This window comes from Petaurus breviceps, unplaced genomic scaffold (assembly GCF_028583685.1).
Source record: "Petaurus breviceps papuanus isolate PSGF00001 unplaced genomic scaffold, PetGlider_PUasm1.0 490, whole genome shotgun sequence".
In the NCBI taxonomy this organism is placed as follows: Eukaryota; Metazoa; Chordata; class Mammalia; order Diprotodontia; family Petauridae; genus Petaurus; species Petaurus breviceps.
The window spans coordinates 9,023,091-9,049,510 of NW_027186352.1; the positions used below are offsets into that span (position 1 = coordinate 9,023,091).

General features: G+C 46.1%; 1 protein-coding gene across 2 annotated transcripts in view; it reads right to left on the reverse strand.

The window, feature by feature from the left end:
- The window catches only part of DOCK1 (dedicator of cytokinesis 1), a 618,254-nt gene that overhangs the window by 396,944 nt on the left and 194,890 nt on the right, over positions 1-26,420 (reverse strand). For both annotated transcript variants that reach the window (XM_069101719.1, XM_069101718.1), the window contains exons 26-27: positions 3,629-3,756; positions 2,826-2,921 (exon numbers count right to left, since the gene is read on the reverse strand). In XM_069101719.1, coding sequence (XP_068957820.1) covers positions 2,826-2,921; positions 3,629-3,756 — 224 coding nt within the window. The remainder of the gene's footprint in view (positions 1-2,825; positions 2,922-3,628; positions 3,757-26,420) is intronic.

Genomic DNA, 26,420 nt, shown 5'->3' on the forward strand with positions numbered 1-26,420 from the left:
GCCTGTCCCAGCTGAAGATGGAAATGGCCTTACTGCTCCACGACCCATCATTACGAAAGTCAAGTCAATAAGGTCACAAATATTTGGGAGATGCCTATTATGGGTCAGGCACTAGGGTAAGCACTAGAGAAAACAAAGTCAAAAACAGCCCCTTTCTCTGCTCCCCAAGAGCTCACAATATGACAAGAGAGGTAACATGCAACAACCGTGTCCCAACAAAACAGAAGCATAGACTGCAGACAACCGGAGAGGGTGGCAGGCACTGGCATTATGGGGAATCAGGAAGGAAAAAGAGAAAGTGCCCCTGCCAGGGCAACCTGCCCAGTCAACTTCTCTTCTTATTATATTGCCACAGTTAAAAGAACGAAACCAGCAGGCTCCAAAGAGGAACGTTTTGCTGGTTAAATCATGAAGCCCAGATTTTCGCTGATGCCTCAGAATTCTGTGCCCAGGTGTTTTGCAAACACGCACAGACCCAGGTCTCCACTCTCAAACGTCCTCCTCTGGCAGGTGGGAGCTGTACAGCCTGAGCCAGCAGGGCCGTGTGACCACCCGTGACCCTGCCCGTCTGCCCTGATTCTTTCTTCCCCACCGCCTTGCTGAGGTCCACCACCTTGTCAGGCCTTCTCTGTCCTATCCCTAATCTAATTCTCGATGCAACAACACTGACATGAAAGGCAATTAATGCATGAATCCTGATCCCGGAATGTTCGCGGAGAGCATGGGGATGCATACTAAGCAAAGGCAGCATTTCCGCCTCATTTTGCAGCATCGCCGGCTGATTCCAGAGAGCTACATTGGGTACAGTGTAGATACGACGCAGCCCTTTGAGAAACGGGTTGATGCTGTGACCTCTCATTAAATAAATGGGGTGCTCATGTTCCTTCCACGAGGCCTAGGGCAAGCAATGGCACCAACTAGAGGGATGACTGAGAAATAGAATTCCTGAATGTTTTCAGCTGACAAACCAGCCAGGACTTCCCAGTACACATCCCCTACTCCGTCTGGCTCCTGCCTCCCAACCTAGAAGCATCTCGCTTAGGCAGCTGATGTGGCAGCAAGGTGTGGCCCAGGGAAGAGATCTGTAGGCAAGTGGACCTGAGTTTGGATCTCCCATAGATGTCTACTAGCTGTGTGAACCTTCCTCAACTGTAAAATGAGAAAAATAATTGCAACCAACTCATAAGGTTACGTAAATAATCATCACTGCATCGAACTCACAGCCTATGGAAGGTGAGGTAAGCACTAAGTGTCCCCATTAACATGGCCTCCATTTCTTCATCTGTGACATGAAAGGCTTGGATCATCCTCCTTCTAAGGCCCCTTCCAGGTCTAAAAGCTTCCTGCATCTTCACTAAATTTTAAGCCATCTTTCCCAAATATTTCATCAAAATTCTGCACCATTTAAAGATTCTAAGCTTCAGTGAATGGACTTCTACAACTGGCCCAGTGAACAATTCTGTGTTCCCTTCTCCTTGTCTCCTACAAACTATCCTCATTTAGTATACAGCCTCATTTGACCCCATATTGTAGAATCTGAAAAGTTATTCCAACACAAGACACCCCCACATAGAAGAAAACATGGAAAAGAAATGCATGGGATGAGAACCCTTGAAGAGAGCCAAGGAAGGATTTCCACATGAATGAGCTCCAACCCAGGGCAATATTGGGGTATTCATATTAGGCAGGGCAGAAATGATAGCTGATACATTCATAAGACCATTCCGGAGGAGGGGCCACCCAGAAACACAGAAGAAGGCCCAGCTTCATCCTAGAAACACAGACATGATGGGGTTGGCTCAGCTTCCGCTTTATTTTAGGACAGAAAACTCATTTTTGCACCAGAGAACAGAGTAACAACAGTAGAAAATTAGGAGTAAGGAAAATTTACTTCCACGGGAAAAGTGGGAAAAAAAATTGGAAACATCATAGAACTATCTTATCCAAAGCAGAAATAATCTGGCATATTGACATACAGCACATGCCACATTCATGCTGCAAGAGAGAACACCTGTCCTGAACCAACATGCTTTTGAAATCAAGTCATCTGTCTCCTCACATGCTAACTCATCCAAGCTTTTCCCCAAAATGTGCTTGGTATGAAAGAAGAAAGAAAGACAGGGAGGGAGGAAGGAAGGAAAGAAGGAAGGAAGAAAGAAAGAGAGAGAGAGAGAGAGAGAGAGAGAGAGAGGGAGGGAGGAAGAGGAGATGCGATGTGCTAAAATGAGTTACTTTAATAACATGAAAAAGAGACCAAACTGCTCATTTTGATTCTACTTCTGTACAACTGAGGGAGCAGGTTGATCTTTGATCGGCGGTGAAGAAGACTGGAATCACTCATTACCATGAAGCAGATTCTTAGAGGGGCTAAAGGACACCTTGTCCTGCCTCGTCCTGCCTTGTCTGGGAAACATCATTAGTTTCACCCAGCTCAGGGCTGTCATGACACTCACCAAGTGCAGTCAGCTAACTTGGAGTCTCAGAAAGGCAAGTCCAGCCAGACCTACAATATGGGAGATTTCTGACTTGGCATTTGAGAAAGGCCAGCATCCAGGGGCTGACTGATGAGACAATTTTATCTGGGTCGCAGTTTTTCTTTGGCCCTCTGAGTTTCAAGTTTGAGTTACAAATAAACAATAAACCAAGGCTCCTAAGCTTTTTGTACAAGAGCAATCATCAAAGTATCCAATTTGCTCACTGTGATTAAGATTTCAATTCATCCATTATGGAGAAATAGCCCCCATACTCACCATCACCACCTCTCTCTCTCACACACACACACACACACGCACACACACACACAACTGACACCGGTCAGCACTCACAATAAGCTCGGAATCCCGTCCCATGGAGATGACGGTCCGGTTCACAGTCCGAAGCAGCTTCTCCATGATCAGCTGAACATGTCGCTGTGTGGGTCCCTGGAGAAGAATCGTACAGCAGTGACAATGAACACCAAAAGACTATCATTAAAATTCTGACCCTGATGTTTCCTATGAAATCTCTTTTACTCAGTTAAGAGTAAATCAATTAGAAGCCTTAACAAGATGAAAAATGGCCTTGTCAAAGGCAAAAGCCCACACAAAGAAAGTCCAAGCCATTCTTTAATTATAGCCCATTAATGATCATTTGTTGTATAATTGCAGGAATTTGATTTAAGCAAATCTTAAAAATAAAGAGCAGATCCATTCAAAGAATGCAATTTTTATGATCTTTCATTAGTCAACTAATTAGCCAGCTTAAGACCTGGTCACTTTTTAAATCAATGACTAGAACTGCTCTATAATTTAATGGTGGGAGCATGGTATAAAGGAGAGCCTTGGCCTTGGGCATAGCCATCTGCCTCTGCCCCATCCCAGTTGGGGCACCCTGGCCTTGCTCCAGCCTCAGGCCTTCCAGGTAGTAACTCTCCAAAGTCAGGTGACAGATGAGGTGCTCACTGGCCTCAGTGAAGGTGACAGATGAGGTGCTCACTGGCCTCAGTGAAGGTGACAGATGAAGTGCTCACTGGCCTCGGTGAAGGCAGAATCCCCAGCCCCAGCACCCAGCGGATTCCCAGCTTTGCCAAGCTGTCCTCCCTACTCCCTGGTTACTCCCCGGCACCCAGCATCCGTAGGGCACTACTCACCACATCATTCCGGTATAGAACCTCCAGGATGTTACTGAGCAGCTGACAGCAGGCCTCCAGATCTTCTTGTCTCTCCAAGTGATACTTGAGCTGCTCTGTCATCATGGGCAGCAGGATCTCTCGGCAGTCTGGGCGGGAAAGGGAGGACAGGCTTTAGGAGAGGAGCGATCTCAGCTGGGGAGGGGAAGGGACTTCTCCCCTCCAGGCATCTTAAGAAACATAAACAATGATTTATAACAGGAAAATTCTCTGGGAGACAGGACCTAATCTCTGGATGATGCTAAGTGTTTCAACTTTTACGCCCATCCACATTTGGAACGCATCTACGTTTGGGACAGCTAGGTGGCACAGGAGATAGAGTTCTGGGCCTGGAGGCAGGGAGACTCAGCTTCCTGAGTTCAAATGCAGCCTCAGACACTGTGGGACCCTGAGCAAGTCACTTAACCCTGCTTGTTTCAGTTTCCTCATCTGTAAAATGATCAAATGAAGAAAATGGCAAACCACACCAATACCTTCGCAAAAACAAAAAACCTCACAAAGAAAGACACCGATAACAAAGCACAACATTTAGAGGACAGAGACAAGTGGGCAACAGCCCAGGGGCCCTGGTGAAGGCTGTGGCACTTGTCTGATCTCAGTGGCCCCATCCATAAAATGGGGATTTTGTTACTGTGACATCAGCACTCTAAGAGGGGTCTGAGGGGCACGTGATGGGCAAACGTGAAGCAGCTATGGATGCACAAGCTGAATATTACATGAATTCATCGAATATTTGGTCAGTGTTGCCTGTACACCAGGCAGGGTGTGGGAGGCTCCAAGGACATGAAATCAGATAAAGAAAGAATGTGCAAACAAACATCAAGAATAATAAATGAATAAATAAATGGAGAGAGGGAGGGAGGGAGAAAGATACAGAGAGAGGTGGTGAGAGGGTGAGAGAGAGAGAGAGAGAGAGAGAGAGAGAGAGAGAGAGAGAGAGAGAGACAGAGAGAGAGACAGAGAGGGAAGAAGGGAAAGGGAGGGAGAGAGAGAGTGCTGCCCTCACAGAGCTTTGGGTTAGAAGCAAGGCTAACCCATGCTACCAAGGCCAAAGTGAGGTGACAGCCACACTTACATATATAAATATAAGTTACATACAAAATAAGTTGTCCAAAAGAATTGTAAAGAAGGCGAGTTATCAGGAGTCCCACCAAGAGGCACCTGAGCTGTGTTCTGAAGGTGCCCAGGCTTCTCTAAGAGTGCCAGCTCTTGGCTATTAACTGAGCTGGGGACCCTTTGCCCAGCCTGTCCGTCTGTGCTGACTTGACAGGGAGCTTTCGCACTTCTAAAATGTGAGTGAAACGACATTAACAGAGCACCAATGCATACACGACCCCTAGTTCTTCTGTTGCCCTTTTCTAGAGTTCTTTCTGATGCCCACCTCCCGAAAGAATGGAAGAAGGCACGAAGCAAAGCCTCTCACAGAATCCCAGCTTCAAAGATAGAAGCCTCAGGGGTCATCGTGGAGAGCTCCCTCATTTTCCCCAAGGAGAAACCGGAAGTCTGTTGACTTCAATGACTCATTCAAGGGCTCAGAGATGGGCAGTGAGCTGGGATGCAAGCCCAGGGTCTCCAACTCCAATTCCTTGTTCTTTCCAGTCTTTGAATGTATAATTACAGTAATACTGGGTTGTGTTTGGGGAGAGTCAATCCTTTGCCCTCCATTACTCAAATAGTTTATTGATCTCACCCACTGGGATGCAGAGTGTGACCCCCCTCCAAGGCTGCTCACCTCACATAACTTGCACTCATGTCCTCCCCAAAGCTGGCCATAGGATGTCCACCCCATATATTAGAGGCCTGACTCAGAGCTCCTGGAAAACAGTCTGCCGCACTGCATGCCCGTCCTCCCTCGTTCTCCCCAGGTGACCAGCCCAGTGTGGTTTCTGGTTGTGGACATTTTTTAAGGCTTTGTCACATACAACACTCCCACCCCAACCAAGAGATCCCAGGGTGGCCACAGAGGTGGTCTGCACTAGCCTGGAGCAGAGGGCAATAAATAAAAAGGGAGATTTAGGGACCATTGGAAGAAATGGAGCCAAGAGAGACCAGAAATATACTCAACTGCCCTCCCCCACTTCTGTGACGCGAAGCCAGTGACCCAGTGTGAACAAAACGCACTCCACTCCATCCACAGCAGCTCAGCCAGCCCTGCCAAGGCCTTTCCTTACACCCTCACATCCCACAGATGAACAGCGCTGCTGCCAAGCCTGCCTTCTCTACATCTTCACTCTATCCCTGGTGACTTGCTCCCTCCCTGTTATCTGCAATCACAAAATCTCCCCAAATCTTTCCTTTAAATAACCAGATTCTATTCTTTCACAAGCAACCATACTGTATCTCTCCTCCTTTTTTTCAAATTCCTTGAAAAATTCATTTTTTCAAATTCCTTGAAAAAACCATCAACATCCTATCCTTTCCTGTTACTCTTCTGAACTTTCTGCAATCTGGTTTCTGACTAATTTTTGCTTTTTCTTCATCTCTCCAGTGTGTAGCACTGAGTCTGATACATAATAAGAGCTTAATAAATGCATGTCAATTGATCATCGTTCAATTGAAATTGTTCTTTCCAAATTTCTCAGTGATTTCTTCATGACCAAAGCTAATGACCCTTCCTCGTTCAGCCTTCGCGGCTACTGACCGTCACTCCACTGGATTGGTGGGACTTGCGTCTCTCCTGGTTCTCATTTTGTCTGAACACTACTCAATCTCCTTTGACAGTTTCTCATCCATTTCATGCCCACTAACTGTGGGTTCCCCAAAGCTCTGTCCTGGCACATCTTCTCTTTCTTCTCTACAATGTATCGCTTGGTGGTTTCATTGGCTGCCATGGTGCCAATTATCATCCTTGGTGAATGACTCCTAGATGGATATATCCTGTCCTGATACATGGTATCTCTGACATTAAAATAGAAATTCCTTAGGAGTAGGGACTGTTTTATTTTGTCTCTTTATATCCATAAACTAGCACAATCCTTAGTATACAGCAGGCACTTAATAAATGCTTGTTGTGGCGGCTAGGTGATGCAGTGAATAGAGCATTGGCCCTGGAGTCAGGAGGACCTGAGTTCAAATCCAGCCTCAGACACTTAACACTTACTAGCCATATGACCGTGGGCAAGCCACTTAACCCCAATTGCCCAGTAGTACCCCTTCCAAAAAAAAAGAAGCAATAAACAAACTAATAAACAAATAAATAAATGCTTACTGATTCAATGATGTTTTTTAAAAAGCCCTGCCTCCAAGGCTCGACTCTAGTGCTCATCCGTGGAACACTTTTGCTACCATCATTCACTGGTCTCATCCATCCTCGCAGGACCAAGCCCTCGAAGGATTCCTGCAGGGCCCAAAAGCAGCAATACCATACGGGCTCACTGTCAATGCACACATTTCACAAGCACTTCATGAGGGTTTACTGCTTGCCAGGAAGTTGCGACACACAGATAAGACATGCAGTATCGCACCCCTCAGGGAGCGCCCTTTCTACTTTCTAAGACCAACATCTAACCTGTGAGACCTACTGGAAGCAGCACCAGTGTGCACAGGACAGGATGGTTGGTCCTGGTCCCCACAGACGGGGCTGGCAATAACTCATCGCTTGGTTTTGCTTCCTCCCCCCTTCCGAAAAGCATCCTCCACAGACCCAGAGCTCAAGCCTGGGTAGGGAGGGGACACACACTGAGCCCTCCCTCTACTTCAAGCAGCTAAGCCTTCACAAAGAGCAGATCCAAATGACACTGGGTGTGCCTTGCCCTTCAACAGCAGTGTTCCAATCTGGAAGCCCCCTCATGCTCTTTCAGAAGCAGACAGGGCACACAATGAACTAAATTCAACTGCATCTAATTTGACCTTAAAGTGAATCTCTTTGGCACAAAGGCTTTCTGTCACTGAAGGAACACACCATTCCAATGAACATTTTACTTTTTAGCACAAACTCAACATGCCCAAAAAAGGACTCATTTTCTTTCCCCAAAAACCTTTCCTCCTCCAAACCTTCCTCTTTTTGCCAAGGGCATTGCCACCCCAGGGAGTCCAGGGGACAGAGGTCAGAAGGAAGACGCTTCCAAGCACCTTCCCTTCTCTACCTCACAGTTTCTATGTCATCCTCAAGCCCTCACACTCACTCACTCTTATCCAGTCTGGTCATTTATATCTCTACAGACCATCCAACACGTCCATTTGTGTCCAAAGCCCTTTGTCCTGTGACCATAAGGCAGCTAAGGTAATGGGGTAGCTCTGGGCACTTTTGCCTCAGGATGTCCATGTTTACAAGGGGGCTGACTCCACAATCAGCTAGAAAGAGCTGAGCTAAAATTCATGGGCAAGAGTAATTACTTCTTAAGACAAGAAACTAACAGATGTTGGGATGTTACCCTAGGTAGCAACACCTCAGGAGAACCCTCTCCTGGCTGGCCCTGCCATAATCCCTTGGGGTTTCAAAAGATACCTTGGGTTATCCACCAAGAGCCTGATGCCCTGCTCCCAAGTTCTCTGTCCCCACATAATCAAGGATCTCTCCCCTCACAGGGCATGGTGTCCCAAGATCCGAGGTCTCTCCCCAAGCTCCCCACTTGACCACAACTACTTGCCCTGGTACAAAAACTGCTGATCAGAACAGTGCTAAAACGTATCCTACAGTGGTCATTTTAGTCACATGCCAACATGGTCTCAGAGGCTCTGCTAGGACAGTCGCCTAAAAGAAGGCAAATATAACAGCAGGGAATTCCTCTTTTAATTTGAAATGCAAACCTATGTAAACAACCGAGTCCCTGTCTCATAAAGAAAAGTGCCTTGAACCATGGAAGCTGCTATTTTCTTTGCATTTATTAGAGATGATGTCTCAGAGAAAGTTCCCAATGACCAAAGTCAAATTCCAGTCCTTATCTAAATTGATGTGTTTTATCATATGTCTCAGAGGCCAGCAAGTGTGGTTCCCTCCTCAGCTTCAAACCTCGGAGACTTCCAAAAGTCCCCTAAGACATAAGCAGCTATTCCAGAATCACTATCTGACTGCAGAACATATAAAGACCTTGGCTCTGGGGGAGGCTGGATGAGAATGTACGGTACAATGCTAGAAGCAGGGGTCAGAGATCTGGGTTCAAACCCCACCTTGGAGAGTTGGTGACCCTGAACAAGTGACCCTCGTGGGGACTTCATTTTCTCACCTGAGATTCTATAAGGGCTCAGTGGTAGCTGAGTATCAGACCTCACATGGACTGAGCCATTCTCCAGAGACGTCTTGATGCTGAAAATGAAGCTAGCACTTCACAAAGCTCAGCCCCGTTGTCTGGAGGAAAGGCTTCCTCTCTCTTCCAGCATCTCATTTCAAGAGAACAGAATTAAAACTTGACTTTGGTCTGTGGGCACAGTGATCAGGGTATGGCAGCTATGACTTGAGGAGGGTCATTTCTCCGTCCTCCAGCCAGAAATAGTCTACTCAGAGAGACTGCAAAGTGTCACGTGGAGACCAGCCCCAGGAAAGTAAAGACTTTGGAAATCTCCATTGGCCCCAGACATGTGTCTCCCTGCCTCCCCATTGGTTTAAGGATGGAGGAAGCCTCAAGCCACCCTTCATACTCACAGTGCATCACCATCCTTCAGACATTGTGTGTTCCACCCCAACTGTCTTCTGTGATGTTACTCACACCATCTCTGAATTTGTGCGTGGGCTTTCCTCCATGCCAGAACACTCACTCTCCTGGCGGCCACCCTGAAGAGTGCCTGACTTCCTTCAAAGCCTAAGTAAGCGGCCTTTTGCTGCACCTCTCCCGAACCTTCCCTCGTCAGCGCTATCTGCTGCCTGGATTTCTTTTGTTTTGACTCTGTGTCTATTGTATATGAAATTATCTTTACCCACACTGTCTCCACCAGCAGACTATATGTTCCTTGAGGGCAGGGAACAGCTCCTTTATGCCTCGGCACCCCTGCACCAAGGAGGGAACTTGGCACGTAGAAAATGTTTAATAAAAGTTGGCAGAATTGCCTAGAACCGCCCAGGCACCTTTATGACCGGGATACACAATTACAGACAACAGGATTTTGACATCTGCTCCCCAGCTGCTGCCCAGGTCTGACGTCCAATGATACACACTGCGATAACGTATGCAGAGGATAACATTCATCTTAATAAAGAGATATTGAGCGAGCATCATCATTGACTTCTCAATGCCCAAGCAAAACATCTGGTCATCTTACAAGAGCCACATGGCAGCCCAATGTGGGCATAAGCACAGCTTTATTCATTTAAAATATTTGCTTTTATGAACACCAAGCAATGTGTTTCTTCATTTGGAGTTTGGGCCCAGGAAACAAATGACCCATAAAGGGATCTTTAATAACCCTGCTCCCATTACAGAGCACCAAGGTAACGATGAACACTTCTAATGAGAATCAGGCAGGAATAGCTCATATAAATGGGGGATGCTCTCCATTAATCTTTTAAGGGACAAATCATTTTTCTAACAGAGAAATCATATTATTTTTCAGCCACCTAAGAACTTAATTTAACTTGGGCTCATCTGCTTCCCACTCCCACTTACCTACTCAGGTAAATTCTGAAGGAAAAGTAATAATTTCTGAGACGATCTATATATACACACATTGTTCTTCATTGGTGCATGCAACTCAGGTGAATACAGCAGGTGTTTATTAAGCATTTACCACATGATTGGGCCAGACACTAGAAAGAGAAGGGCAAAAACCAAAAACATAGAACCTGCCCTCAAGGAGCTTACATTCTGAGGGCAGGGACAAGATATAAACAGATAAGTAGATGGGAGATGATTTGAGGAGGAAAGAGAGTGGGGGATCAGAAGAAACTTCATAGAACTGGAAGGTGAGGTGGGCACTGAATCAAAGCTTTTCTCAGCATGGGGAAGAGTTTGTGCCAGACTACAGCGGTAAAAGACAAAACGGTGCTTCCCGGGACAGTGAGCAACCTAGTTTGGCTGGAAATTAGAGCGTGTGAAAGGCAGTAATGGGAAACCAGTCAGGATGGCGAGGTCTGGGGCGGATCCAACTGTATTTTGTGCTACAGGGAATGCTGGTAGCCAGCAGTGATGCTTGAGTAATGGAACAACATCCCTTCATTTGACATTCACCCAGCATATATCACATGGGCCTAGGATGCGCAAGGTGTCAGTCCAGGTTCTGAGAATTCAGAGACAAGAATGAAACAAGTCCTGTCCTTGAAATGCTTACATTCTGTTGTATGGGAACAGTACATTTGCAGGTAAGTCTGTGCAAAGTAAATATAAACACACTGGAGGCGGGGGGGAGATCCCTCACCAATACAGGAAGAGGAAAGGCCGGGGATGGGTGATGGGACTTGAGCTGAGCCTTCAAGGAAGTAAAAGGATCAGCAAGGTGGAAGGGAGCAGAGAGTGTATTCCAAGTGTGAGGCACAGCATAGGCAAAGGCAAGAAGGAGAGACAGGAAAATTCAGTGAAAGAAAGGACTTCCAGGCTTATCTAAGCCAGCTTGTACCTGATAAAGAATCCCTGCCATCAAACACCTGTGGAGGAGACCGTTGCTTAAACTCATCACGTTCTGGTTTCAATCTTTCACTCCCCCCAATCCCCCTTCAACATACCCTATGTTTCAGGCAAACTGGCTTGTTGTTGATTCCCATGTTTGGCCTTCCACCTCTCACCCCCATGTCATTGGCGCAGAGTATGCCCCTCACCTAGAATGGTCTCTGTCTTTTTACTTCCAACTCTTGAAATGGCTGGCACACAGTAGGTGTTTAATAAGTGGATGTTAAAAATTCAGCTCACATAGAAGAGGCTTTTCCAAATCCCTTCAAGACTAAGTGCTCCTTCGACCTCCACTCCTCAAAATGACTTTGTATTTACTTTATATTTTGCATTTACCCAACTGTATATCTAATATGTGTCTACTCAACCCATTCCCAGCAAAAGGTGAACTCCTCGAGGGCTTGGATGGTTTTGTTCTTGTCTTTGTAGTCATGGGGTCTCAAAAAACAGGAGGTGCTTTCTATGTGCTTGCTGTACATAATTAAACAGGAAGTATAGTGTGTAGAGTAAAAAAATGTCCAAAGAGATGGATTAAGGCCACACTATGATGGGCTTTTGATGCCAAAGAGATGACTGTGCATTTTGTCCAGGAGGTGACAGGGACATTAATTAGCAATAACCACCGAGCTGTGCATATCCTTGAAACCAGAGATAACATCCAGGCAGAAATCTCAAGGAGACCAAAGGAAGAGGTAAAGAAAGATCTCATAAACACAAAAATATCTTAACAGTGTTTTTTGTAGTAGCAATTAGCTGTAACATGGGTACCCATGACAGAATATTTAAAGTCTGCCCCTGACAGGCAAGTTATAAAGGAAAGTAAAAAATCAGCCGCGTTGATTAGAAAATAATCAGTAGGCAGTTAAGCACTGAGTCCATAAAATAAGGCTTGAAAGTATCTCTAGCCAAGACAATTAGCCATGAAGATAATTCACTACTAATAGCAGAGAATAATCTATTCTTCATTATTGCCTTCACCAATATGGAAGGAGGCAATATGCAATAGTGGTTAAATTGCTGAGCTGGCAGTTAGAAAGCTCTGGGTCCAAATCCTGTCTCTAAAACTTCCCGGCTGTGTGACTTTGACCAAGTCCCCAGGCCTCTTGGAATACAAGGAATTTCCCTAGATTCTAAGCTTTATCTCCTAGATTATAAAACAGGTTCTGATCAGTATTGATGGAAGGAACTTCCACACAAAGATTTCCCCCAGAATTCTCTCATTTTTAGTTAACAGATTTAGGGAGAAAGAAAAGAAAAAAATGGTTTAGAGGGGCAGCCAGGTGGTGCAGTGAGTAAGAGCGCCGGCCGGGAGTCAGGAGGCCCGGAGTCGGTTCTGGTCTCAAATACTTAACGCCCACACGAAATAACTGGTCGTGTAACCTTGAGCAAGTTACTTAACCCCAATTGCTTAATTTAAAAAAAAATGGTTTAGAAAAAGATTCCATATTCCTCATCCATGAAATACAATTTATAGGACAACAGGCTTTGAGACTAATACAACTTAAATATAAAATGCCTTATTGGAGGTACAAAGAATTCTACAGTCATTAGGAGATATTTTTTAAATATTTAGGAAAAAGTAACACCCACCATCAAACCCTGCCCAACATAGTCACCAGTAAAAGGATTCCCTTCCAGCTCTAAATGTCAGGTACTAAGACAAAAAGCCAAGGGCTATGTGAGACGGTTGGGGCTGGTGTCTTCCCTTCCTCCCTCCTTCCCACTCCCTCTTCTCCCTGGCATCTCTCACCAGTCCCCAGTGTCACAGGGAGATATGCCCTGGGTTGTCAGATTCTGCTGCATCCAGGATCAACCCCCCAGAGCACAAGCCGGCCTCTAGGTTCCACCTCCAGAAGCACCCTTTTTGCTTATCTCTTCCCATATACCTCTTCTCTGGTTAGTACAGGAAGCTCTGCCCAATCTGACCCCAGGACACCTTTCAGAGCTTGTGTGAAATTGCCTGTCACTGGACTCTCTTGAGTGTCAGCCCATCTGGTCGCCATGTTCTCTCATCTCAGTATCCCCCACCTGTGCCTTTGCTCAGGATGTGTCCTCCTCATCTCCTTATCAGAGATCGAAAGGTTTCCCTGAAGGCTCTCCTCCCCCCCAGAACCCTTCTTAATGTCCTGATTGTTACTGGCCTTTGCCTCCTCAAACCATCACAGAGTGGCCTAGCAGACTGAACTCTGGGCATGGTGTTAGGAAGGCCTGTATGTGCATTACCTCAGACACTTACTAGCACTGGGACCCAGGACAGATCACAGCACTTTTCACGCTGCCTCAGTTTCCACATCTCTGCCAGGGGCATAGTATACATTTCCTAAATGTTCCGTCTTTCCCTCTAAATCCTTAAAACAGGGATGGCAACAGCACTGGTGTCAGAGGGCTTTTGTGAAGAACCACTAAGCCAAGTATATGGAAAGTGCTTTGTTAAACTTAAATGCTTATGACAAATGTTTGCTATTGGCACCGTTAAGCTCCAACTCCCCCATGAGAATGTAAGTATGACAGCGGGGGCTAATTGTTGTTTGTTTTGTCTTTATTGCCCCAGTGCCTAGCAACAGAGCCTGGAACACAATAAGAGTTTAATAAATGCTTGCAGATTTGGATAGAGGGAGACCCATGATCTCATCGGTGTGAAGACTCGCCCTCACCCCCCAAGACAGAGGAGATTGAGTCACTGCTTCTCATTCTGGAACGTTCTGGTCCATTATCTTACCAGAAAAAATCCAGGGAATCCTATGGAGACCTCCCTCCAGGCCAGAGAGTATTACATAATCTACCATGTGTGTGTGCACGTGTGTGTGTGCCGTACACATGTGTGTCATGTGCATGCATGTGTGTCGTGTGTCATTATCGTGTGTGGTTGTGGTGTGTGGCATGTTGCATTGTGTGGTGTGTCTTATGTGTCGTGTGTCATGTTTGTGTGTGGTGTGTAGCATTGTGTGTGTGTCGTGTGCGCGTGCATGTCATATGTGTCTTGTTGTCGTGTTTGTGTGTGATGCAGTATGGTGTGTGTCATGTGTGTGGTGTGTGCATGCACGCTCTGGATAGATCCTTTTGGAAGCCCAGAGAGACCGATAGACACCCTCTCAGGATAATGTTTTTAAATGCACACAATTACAAAGGAAGCTGATTGAATGGAAGCCCAGTGATCAGTATATCATACACATGCGTTCATGGACAGAGTTGGAGAGCACCATTTCCAGGCCTTGTGCCTATGGGTACAGAGGCAGCCTATGGCTCTCCATCTGTTTCCCATCAGCCCCGCAATGACTCAAAATTCATAAACCTATGAAACTGCCATGTTGTCTCATGGGCACCAAACTCTCCCAACACTAATAACCATATGGTGGGTTGTCCATAAATAACAGTGAGGAATGAAGGGAAGTAAAAGAGAGAAAAACACCCTCCTAAAAGACCACATATAAGAGACAAACAGTGCGGGGCAGCCAGGTGGCTCAGCAAGTAAGAGCACCGGCTCCAGTGTCGGGACGACCTGGATCAAATCTGGTCTCAGATACTCAGCACCACACCCAGAAATAACTGGCCGTGTAACCTTGAGCAAGTTACTTAACCCCTATTGCTTATTAAAAAAAAAAAAAGAGAGAGAGAGAGACAAACAGTGGTGAACATGCAGGGGCCTGAAAAGGGAATTGCCCTTATTTGACAGAGGTAAAGGCTTTTCAGAGAAACAGAAGAGAGGGGAGGTGAGGAAAGAAATGAAGATTAAAGAATGAGCTGATTGCAAAGACCAAGGCTGGCTTTGGAGAAAAGCTGACAAAAAACACTTTTCACGAGATATGTAGGGAATGAAGGCTAACGAATGTTAGGTGATGCTAATAACAATACCTGGCATTTGGAGAGTGCCTACTGTGCTCAATACTCTGAGCTAAGCACTCTACAAACAGCATTTCATCTGATTTTTGCAACCCTGGGAGCTGGGGGCTATTATTACCTGCTTTTGACAGATGAGGAAACTGAGGTAAACAGGTCAAGTAACTTGCACAAAGTCACGTCAGACACAGTCGATATGTCAAGCGGTTTGGGGGGAGACTGTCATTTTTATTTTTATTTTTCTACTTTTTTTCACAAACCAAGGCTCACTGAGTGGGAGGAGACAGTTACATTCAGAAGCAAACTGATTTTAAAAATCATAGGCATCAATAAAATAAAACCAAAAAGAGGAAAAAGAAGCCACCTACACCGTTAGCACAAAGGAGAATGTTCAGCAGGAGGTTTGAGGGCAGCCATTTCAGGGAAAAAACACAAAGCTGAAGGAGAAGGAGAAGTTAATTCATTCATTCCCAAGCACTACAGAATTTTCCTGTAACATTCATGAATTACATTCTGCACCATTGTGGTAAGGATGGTACTTGGTTCCCATATATTTAGTGCACTAACATTAAGAGTAACGAACACAACATTCAGTCACTAGACCCAAGGCCAATGGATGCGCCAACCAACGTGGATGGATGCAGCTGTGCATCCCCAAACTTCGAGGAGAGAAAGACAGATGCCTTCATAATAAAAACTGATTCTCACTCCACTCAATAATTATTATAAGCTTTTACACTGAAAACATACAAAACATGTCTAGAGCTCTTGAAAAATAAGCTTTTACACTGAAAACATGTCTAGGGCCCTTGAATCACGGAGAAAAAGGTACATCATTGTTGAGGAAAGAAGCATTCCCATTGGCCCATGTGGTTTGTGTAAAGGACCATGCTGAGAGGAAAGGGGCCCCCAGGGGGGTGAGGCCACTCTCACATACCTGCACACCTATTTCTTCAGTTAACCTCATGGGGTCTCTTCCTAATCTGATGCTCACCAATTCTCATATACTCTTCTTCCTTAGATACACTCTACACTCCAACCAAGCTAGAAGACTCGCCATGGCAGCCACCCTTCCCTGACTTTGTAGATTTGTCAACTTTATCCCTGACATGGCCCCCTCTACCTCTTCTAACATCTGTCCAAATTCTAGGCCTGTTTCAAGGCCCAGATCAAAGGGCATCCCCTCCATGAAGCCGTTCCTGATCCTGCCAATGTCTCCCCCACGGGAATGAGCGCTCCATGAGGCCAGGCACTACTTTGCCCATCTCTGTACCCCCAGCGCAAGATCAGGCACATGGTAAACAATAATGCTAATGGTTAACTCTTCAATATCCTGTGGTACTTCATATCAAGAAGGCGGAATGATCTTCACCCATGTTTTATTTCTGAATAAATATTTTCTGAACAAGACACACAGAAATGCACAAGACTATAGACTGCAGATGCACTGAAGGCAGAAATGCTCTCTTCCGAAGCCTCTTACCTACTCCAAGAACAAAGGCTGGGCTTTATCCTCAGGCTGAGGAAAAAACAACTTGTGAGGCAAAAAGTAAAAGATGAAAAAATCATGACAATGAACCAAACCCCAGCTCTGATCTCTACTAGTTCTGTGATTCTGGTCGAGTCTAGGAGTCTTAGTTTCCAACCCTGTAAAACAGAGAAAATCAGCCCTGCATTACTCTTCACTAGACCCCTGTGAGGGAAATGCCACAGAAACAGGAGGCATCAGCTCCCCAAAGAGATTTGTTGGAGAAATGGCCCATCTTCAGAAAAATGTGCACAGCACATCCTTTTGTAGTAGCAAAGGACTGGAAACAAAGCAGGTCCCCATCAACTGGAGAAAGACAAACCAACCATGCCATCTGCATGCAATGGCACACCCATAGGGCCATAAGAAATGACCAAAGATGAAGCCAGGAGGAGTCATCCTGATGGATACAGAAGAAAGTGAAGATGACCAGAAGAAGAATGTACACAGTAACAACGTTGTGAGAACATACATCTTGGAAAGATGAATGAACTGGAAGATAAACAATGATTTCAGAGGACCAGTGAAAAAGCCTGCTGCCTCTCTCACAACAGAGGTGACAGACTCAGGACACAGAATTCTACCTGAATTTCAGACAGAGCCAAAGGAGGTCTTTGCTTCCCTCTACACAGTTAATACTGGGATCCCCCCCCCCACAAGAATAACCTAGTATGAGATGACTCCTCAGAAGCAGCTCCTATGCCAAAGTACAGGGGAGAAAGTAGGACAAAAGGGAGAGGGCAACAGGGCCCCCTCCTCCCACAAAAACAGGAAGAAAAATGTCCAGACACAATCACAAACCAGCAGGGCAGCTTGGAGATTCACATGCTGAAAAAGAAGAACACATTTACACCAAGTCGCTTCACAAGAGCATGTAGGATGCCATGGTTGTGTCCATTTCACTTGGCATTTAAGTTTTGAATAAAAATTAAATAAAAAAATACACAAAAGTATATGTTGGGTTATTTGGTCCTAGCAGAAAATTTAGTTCTTATTCAAAGGGGAAGGGAAAAAAAAAGAAACAGCCTAAAGGAAGTGTTATTCCACGAGCTCACCGATCCATAGCCATTGAGATAGAGGGAGAAAGAGGGAGCGTTGAGCCTAGAGCCCCGCTAACCTTTCTGCTCTATTCTGGGAAGCTCAGAAGGTATCCATTCCATTCCCCCACCCATTAATCACCTCCAATGCGATGGGGTCTGATCAAGCCTGGCGTTCAGGCATGAAGCTTAGATACATTCATTTTATTCATTTTTCTCTAAAATTAATGCAGGACATTACCAAAAGAAGCATCAACTTGGAACGTGGCGCTTCAGGCGGGAGGAGGGGGTTTCTTTGTGATACTAATTCAATTACTTAGAAATTTGATTTTCTCACCTTTCACTTTCTCAACCTTTGTCAGCTGTGTGTACAGCAGAATAACCATGCAGGGGCAATGAGACAAATGCAAAGATTCTAACCTCTTTGTAACTCGCATCTGAAATCACCCTTCTGCACCTCAGAGACTCTGCAAGAATGATCTTTTTGTGAAGCCTCTAATCTACTTAAGTGCCCATTGGGGAGACTTGTCTGGAGCCATTACAGACCACCCAATAGCACAGACACAGCATGCTACGGAGCTGCAGGGCCTTCATCACCAAATGTGGGCATCAACAGGAATTTTAAAGCCATGACCCAGAAAAGGGAAAGGAGGAGGGGCACACGAAGGGAGGCTTCCGGGGCCACTACAGACACGGTGCATACCTGGCCTTTTAGAAAGCCATTTTCTGTAACTGTTTGATCGCCTAGGACATTTCACTAGACAAGTCCTCACAAGATGCTTCCCTTTCCGAGCCTCAGTTTCCTCATTTGTAAAATGACATAGAAGGGACGAGTCATGTTAAGGTCTGTCACAGCTTGAACATTCTGCACTCTATGTTTGGAAATCCTTCACTGACCAGACATTTTATGTTCTAAGGCCCTTCCCAGCCCGAATCTCATTTCTCAATTTCCTTCCATGTCCTAGGGTCCCTTCCAAATGTGATAGTCTACGTTAAGGTGTCTATGTCCTAAGGTGCTTCCCAGCACAACATTCAATATTCCATGATCAAATGAGTTAACATGCCAGGTGCTTCGCAAACCTGAAAGCATTATGGAACTGCTGGTGAGGTACCTGCCACTCCTGACAATCCACACTCTGAGGTGCATCCCAACTTTGATGTTCTAGGTCCCCAGATCCCAGCTTTCCCCGGTCAGGTCACTAAGATTCCATGCAACTCTCAAGTTCCAAGTTCTAACGTCCTTCCAAGTTCTAAGCTCTCTCCAAGTTCTGTCTTCCAGTATCCTTCTCTGTTCTGATGTTCTAAGTTCTAAGGATCTGGCTGTTGTCTTCTGCAAGCCCTTCTGGCTCTCAAAGACAGCTGTGTATGATGTCCAACGACAAGCTGGTCAATCCAGAGCAGAGCAGATGTTTCTAATTTAATAACCTAGGATCAGAGGATTCCTCAAGGGAATCACCTCTACTTGCACAATTTTTCACCCTCTTCCTCCCTATCAAATCTCCTGACAACAGACACACACACACACACACACACACACACACACACACACACACTGTCCTTTTTAGAGTTTAAATGGAGATGTGAGGTCAGAGAAAGCCTCTTTCTGATCACGATTTTCCACCCCACAACCCAGGCATGAATTCTCTAGCCCTGCTGACATTTCTACTTGGATGGGTGCCTCTTTAGAGCTCAATGAGACACAAGTCAGACCTCCTTCTCTGTCCAGCCGCCTGCAGCTATCCCTGCACTGAAGACAAGCTCCCACTCCAATGACCACACAGAATTGTAGTGATGACAACCTCCCTCCCCACTGTTCCTTTGCCACTGGCCCTCCTTCCACAAGGCCATAGGAGCTTCTTGAGGACAAGGCCTACGTATAATTCACATCTCCACCCCAGATATCATTATGCCCAGCTTTCATAGAAAATCACTGGGATTTAACATCCTGAAGGCAGAAACCATCTACTCCAACCAATGCTGATCAAGAATCTCACGCCACTGTGATTGAGGAATCATAGACCTTCAGCTTTCAGTTCAACAGAGAAGGAAAGCTCCCTGCCCCGGGACAGAGCCCGTGGCATTTTGGAATGGCCTAAGTGGCAGAAGTTTTGTGTAGAGAAATCACTCTGCCATCTCCTCCCACTGCATCCAGGTTTGCCCACTGAGGCCAAGCAGAATCCATCCCATACCTTTCCCATATCACAGCCCTTCAAATATTTAAAGAGAGCTACCATGGCCAGTCTCTATCTTTTCTGGTCCAGGTTCACCATGCCCATTTCCTTCAACTAGTGTGACCAGACCACCCATCACCACCTGGTCTGCACACCCCCAGAACAAATGGGGGTATCTCTCTGTGGCTAGGGTGTTATAACAGTGTGGCTGAGAGAGTAACCCCTCCCTCCTGGGGCAGATTAGTCAACACTCTCCTCAGAGGGTATGATGAGCTGGGATTCCTATGGAGCAACTTTGTTTTAACCAATCCTACTAAAGAGAACTGACACCCCATACCATGTTCTCTTCTCACACTCCATGCCATGTCTTTCGGATTCTCCAACTCTGGAACTCACCTTTGGGGCCAGCAAGGTCCTGCCTGCCTGAAGAACTCATCACTGTGGTGACCAACTGCATCAAGCAGCCTCGGTCATACCTGACACTCCTCACAAGCCCCCTGCCTTGTCTTCCCCTGCATCTTCCAAATCTCTGGGCCCCAATTCTAGTTCTGGAATAATAATCAAATTAACAGTGCCACTGAAACTAGAAAGGGGCAGGTTAGTCAAATGCCCCATAGCTTCACTCACTAGCCTAGAGGCTTCCTAGACCAAAACACCCCTCCCTAGTCCCCACTGCCTCCTATGTGCCATCTCCCCCATTATACCACTCTGGGTATAAAGGCTTTTCGTTCCCTCCTTCCTTCCCATTCCTAGTGCAGGATTGCTGGCTGTTCTTCCATCCATCATGTGACACCAGCACTGGGTACACTCTTCCCCAGCTCTGGCCATTTCACAATGGCTTTCTGGGTCTAGCACAATTCTGGTGTGAATCTTCTCTTAACATCCATCATCCTGTCCATGTCACGAGAAAACCTGGGCAAAGTGCTTGTCTAATCTGAAAGTGTCACATAAATGGCACCAGGTTAGTGATTGTACTGGCATATGGCAGCTCCAGCGGCAAAGCTCCTTCCCCCAGTGCAGGCTGGCCCGTACTCAGCAACTTATAATATGATAAAGTTGCCCGGAAATCTGAGAACATAAGTGACTCATTGAGGCCGGGGATAAGCCGAGATGTCTCTGACTTAGCGGTCAGCTCTTTATGCACCATGCATACTCCTCTCCCACCAAATTTTTACCTCGGATTATTTCTCTCTATATTACTATTCTCCTCACTGGGCACAGTTTAGTGGCCGGTCGTTAGCACTCAGGATGACAGCAATGACCAAAGTGAACAAATATTGTTCTTCACAAACTCCTACAAAGCCCAGAATCAGTCTGCGGGAGGTAATTACAAGGCGGGCTATGTTCTGGTTCCATCTGCTGACCTCGGCAGAAATCCCCAATCCCGGTAACTAGCCACGGTGGACGCATGTGAGCACGTTGCTTGTGAATCTTCGTGGAAGAAAGAGGAGATCTTCCCAAAACACTTCGTCCACGTGAGATCCCTGACCCTCCAAAGACATGGCGATGGGTGCGGGAGATATTGTGCATTACCACCATTAACGGGCAGTAATGACCACAATGACAAGATTTCTGTAGCATTTCTATGTGCCAGGCATGGTGTAAAGCGCTTTACAGTTATTCCTTCATTTGGGTCTAGCTGCCAGCCTAGAGGAGGGTTAACCCCATTTTATGGTGGAGGGAGCCTAGGCAAACAGATTAAGTGACTTGCCCAAGATCACACAGCTTGTAAGCGCCTAAGGCTGGATTTTAACTCAGGTTTTCCTGACTCCAGGGTCAGCACTCTATCTTAGCAGCACTTAGCTGAAGTGATCTGCCCGCGGTCCCCTGGAGACCAAGGCACGGCTCCCAGACATCTCCTGTTCCCACACCCGGGGGTCTTTCCCCTACGTGACACTGAGGGCAGTAGGAATGCAGGGCTGAGCACTGTTGAGGTGGGAAGACCAGCTGCCTTGGTGGTGATATAAGATCAGGACATTGTGGGCCACAAGTAAGGAAAAGCAGAGAGGATCGAGGGCCAGCTGTCCCAGGCCCCAGGTACAAACAGGAACTAAGGAGGCACCAGGACCCTCAGTCATGCCAGCATCCACACAGACAAGCATCAGAGCATGCACTTGCCCGGGAACTAGGGGGGAAGGAAAGGTGGAAAAGGACAAGACAGAAGGGCAGCCCTACCTAAGGCTGCTCCACTCCCATAGCTTGCAGCCAACCAGCACTCATGAAATGCCTTCTGTGCATCCAAAACTGTGCTAAGGCTTGAGGATCCAGGAACAAAAAGGAAACATTTTGCCCTCAAGGAATGTACCTTCTCATCGGGGGAGAAGGGGGAAAAGCTTAAAAATACAAGTAGACTTCTGGAACATCCTGTACAGAGAATCAAAGGGGGCTTGTGTAGCCTTTTAGGGTGAAATTTCATTCTCTTTTCATTCCAACAGGGTGCTTTCTGTCCTAGGTCGGAAGATCAAAAGAGGAAGACAAAAAAGTGCTGAAGCTCAAAGGCCCTACCTTCTCAAATAAGGGGCCCAGGAAAAAAATTTTTAAGATTTTTGTTAATTGTATTTAACTACAATTGGATTCCTGTATAATTTTATGTCTTTTATTTAATTGTATGTCTTTTATGGGCAGCTAGGTGCCGCAGGAGAGTCCCAGACCTGGCATCAGGAAGATTCCTCTTCCAGAGATCAAAGCTGGCCTCAGACACTAACTAGATGTGTGACCCTAGGAAAGCCCCTTCACGCTTGGTTTCCTGAACTAGAGAAGAAAATGGCAAACCACTCAAGTATCTCTGCCAAGAACATCCCAAGGGAAGATATGACTGAAAAATGTCTTTTATGCCGTGAATGCTGGGGGCTCCCGAGTCAAGTGTCATTCTCAGCTCCTCACTCTCTCACCCAAATATTCAATCAGTTGCCAAGTCCTATGGATTCTACCATTACTAATATCTCTTTCCAGGGACACTGTCAGTAAGCACCCTACCTGCCGCAGGCCTTCATCAGCTCCCACCTGGAAGACTTCAACATTTTGAGCTGGATTCCACAGGCTTCTCTAACTGCCAAAGGTCTCCAAGATGCAGAAAAGATAAAGAACCCCAGATGTTGACACCCATAAGGAGGAAACGGTAAGGGGTTTGCCTTCAGTTCAGTCTTCCAGGTCAATACCAACCTTTCTTTTGCTCTTAGTGCTTAAAATAAATCTCCCTTAACCTCGTAGCTCTGTCTCCCTCTAGAAGACCCAAAGGGGCTCACCCAACTGGATACATACCACAGCAGCTCCCAGCCCTTCTCTGACCAGCTCTTTCCACTCTGGGAGAGCCCCCCATTTCATCTTCCAGTGAGAAGAATCAGTTCTTATCTTACTTGGGAAAAGTAGCATTTTTCAGGGATTTCTGCTGGACTAAAAATAGTCGGAGAATTCTATTCTATTTGACAAGCATTCATTATGCATCAATCTCTGTATCTACTGAATTCAACCTGGACGGACCCTCTCCTACATGCCCCTGGAGCATTCAAGAAGGGGAGAAAGCATCAAAGACCCTATGCATGGTCTGAAGAAATCTGACACCGAGAGCACAGGTGTCAGGTAGAGGTCAAACACACCCTCTGCTGGATTCCTAGTGATTGCCCTCTCCAGAAGAGGAGGATGGGAAAAGAGAAAGAAAACCATCCCAACAGCCAGGGAGCTGACATGGAGCAGGCAGTCATTTGGTTTTCCTAAGCAAAAAGGCAAAAATTAGGTGATTTATGACAAGAGGAGAAGGTGGAAGAGACAGAGAGAAGAGGAAGAAGAGGAAAGAGGAGAAATCATTTTATCTACCTGAGCAGCTAACTGTCCACTAAAGGTCAAATTCAGAAGGGTAACAGTAGGTCAGCGATTAGCCTAAGGATCACATGTAGGTGAACTCATCCAATAAGAATGAAGTGACAAGGGGTGGCCAGGTAGCACAGCGAGTAAGAACACCGGCTTCAGGGTCAGGATGACCTGGGATCAAATCCGGGCTCAGACACTTAGCACCCACCCGGAAACACCTGGCCATGTAACCTTGAGCAAGTTACTTAACCCCGATTGCTTTAAAAAAAAAAAGAATGAAGTAACAAAAGTCAGAATCATATTAACAGTTTCTGTTTCTTGGGTGCTTTAAGGTTCACCCAGAGCTACTATCTGAGTCAGGTCATGCAAGCAGGATCAGTCCTGTATGGCAAACGAGGCAACCTTGTCACAGAGAAGCAGACTGATTTACTCAGTCTCACATAGTCTGGAAGCATCAAATTTGGAAAATGAAGCCAAGTCTCCAGGATCCAGCCCAAAGGCTCTTTCCACTGAATGACACTGGGCCAGTATTAAGCCAACAGAGGCATGCCATTTTAAAGTGAGGCCTTCAGCACCCCCACTGGTGACACCAGGGATCTGCCATGGCACACACACACACACACACACACACACATATACCATGTCCTGTGTTGGATGCAGAAGCCCAGACCAACAGAATACTCATCAGGACACCAAGACCCCCACAAGAAAGGCTCTAAAAATTCTGCTGATGATAGCTTTTGAAAACGCTCCCCAGGGCCTTTTTGGAAAGAAGTCACTGGAGAATGCCGTCTTCAGCTACATCTCACACAGCTAAGACCAAGAAGCAGGAAACAGTGGGATTTGGATTATTCTGGCCCAACTGGGGCACTCCTGAGGGATGGCAGAGACCATGAGAGTCCAGGCAGAGCCCGTGAGAGCCCAGGCAGAGCCCATGAGAGCCCAGGCAGAGCCCGTGACAGCCCAGGCAGAGCCCGTGAGAGCCCAGGCAGAGCCCGTGAGAGCCCAGGCAGAGCCCGTGACAGCCCAGGCAGCCAGGAGGGAGAAGACACTGCCTTCTCTCCTTGTTGGTTTTTAACTGTTCCTACTCACACGAGTGTGGTTTCACTTTAATTATTTATAGCTAATGTAGGGTGGTCTATTTTGTAAAAGTAATGAAATCTCTGTAATGAGACTTCCCCGGAGATCTCCACGATTAAATCTCCCCTAACAAGCAGACAGGATGGCTGCTAGCTGTTTCTGAGAATCAAGGAGCATACCAATGAATACAACTGGACAAGAAGTCATAGTATATTAGAAAGGGTGCAGGGCCTGAGCAGGCCTGAGTTCAGATCCTGGCACAGATATTTCCTTCCCTGTGCTTTCACACAGTCTATCCTTGAATCAATGATCAATAAGCCTTGATTAAGCACCAACTGTATGCAAAGTAGAAGAAGATACAGAGAAAAAGATGCAGCAGTCCCTGTTCTGCAGAAGCCAACATTCTATCAGGAAACACAACACGAGTCATGTATATTCTGAATGAATGGAACGATTCACGGTAGGTTTGGGAGGTAGGGCCCTAGCAATGGGGGGGGGGGGGCCGCACTTAATAAATGCTTATTGACTGAATTAACTGAACTGAGTACTTACTACCTGTGTGACCAGCTCACTGCTGCTGGAAGCTTGCCCTGCCTCCTTGAGGAGCAAGGGGAAAAAGGAGTTTGGAAAAAGTTAAAATTCAGCAAAAGGTCACCACTTATTTTAAGGGACCCCAGTGTAACCAGCATGATGCTAGGTGCTGTGGCTCCAAAAAGACCCCAAAACAACAACAGCAACACCAAAGAGTCCAAGCCCCCCTTCTGTGGGGGCACATGAGCCACACACATAAAGAAATGTGATCTGTTATAAGGACCCCAGAAAAAAGCTTCTGCAAATGCAAAGCCTTGGGACAATAATGATTTTTCACACTCTCCAGGTTTTGTTTTGTTTTTTCCTAAAGAGCCTCCAGTAGACCCTGGACAGGAATCTAGGCAGGCAGATCTGGCTGCCCAGGACAAGCTGCCCCTAAAGATGCTCTACGCAGCCGGCATTCTAGGACACAGCTACAGGCCGGCTCTTGCAGATTTAACCCCTAATCATCCTGGCTGTTTATGTTCCATAGCCAGCTCCCTCTGTCTGAGCAGATTCGCTTTCAAGAACAAAATTGTCCATTTGCATTGAGAAGCAGAAGGCAATTTCCCCCAGGTCTCCCTCTACCCCTCAGTGACATCCTCTCATCTCTTCTGATCACTAACCACTTCCTTTGTTGAGGGTTTTTTTTTTTCTCCTTCAGGAATACCAAGCACACTTTAAGACTGAAAATATTTTTCTTAACCAAAATACAATCTGAAGTTGGAATTAAAAATCTGGCACCATCCCTTTAATATAAACTTATCTGGATAAGCTGAGGTAAGATAAGGTAATTAGTACAGGTCCTGGGTGCAAGTCCTGCCTTTAACACATATTAGTAGAGTGTAGGTGAGCAAATTATTTAACCCTCAGTGTCCCCAGAAAACCCTCTAAGGTCATCAATTTAACTAATTTAAACAAAGAGATTAAATTTCAACACTCAGATTTCCCTACATTGAGGAAATCACAGTCCAACACACACACACACACACACACACACAGAAAGGAGCCTAATTAATACTGTCAAAAAGGGCCAAAAACTAGTAAAGTGCCAGCCCCAGAGTCAGGAGGACCCGAGTTCGGTTCCAGCCTCAAGACACTTAACACACACAAAAAACTAGCCATGTAACCTTGGGCAAGTTATTTAACCCCAATTGCCCTCCAAAAAAAAGGGCAAAAAAAAAAAAT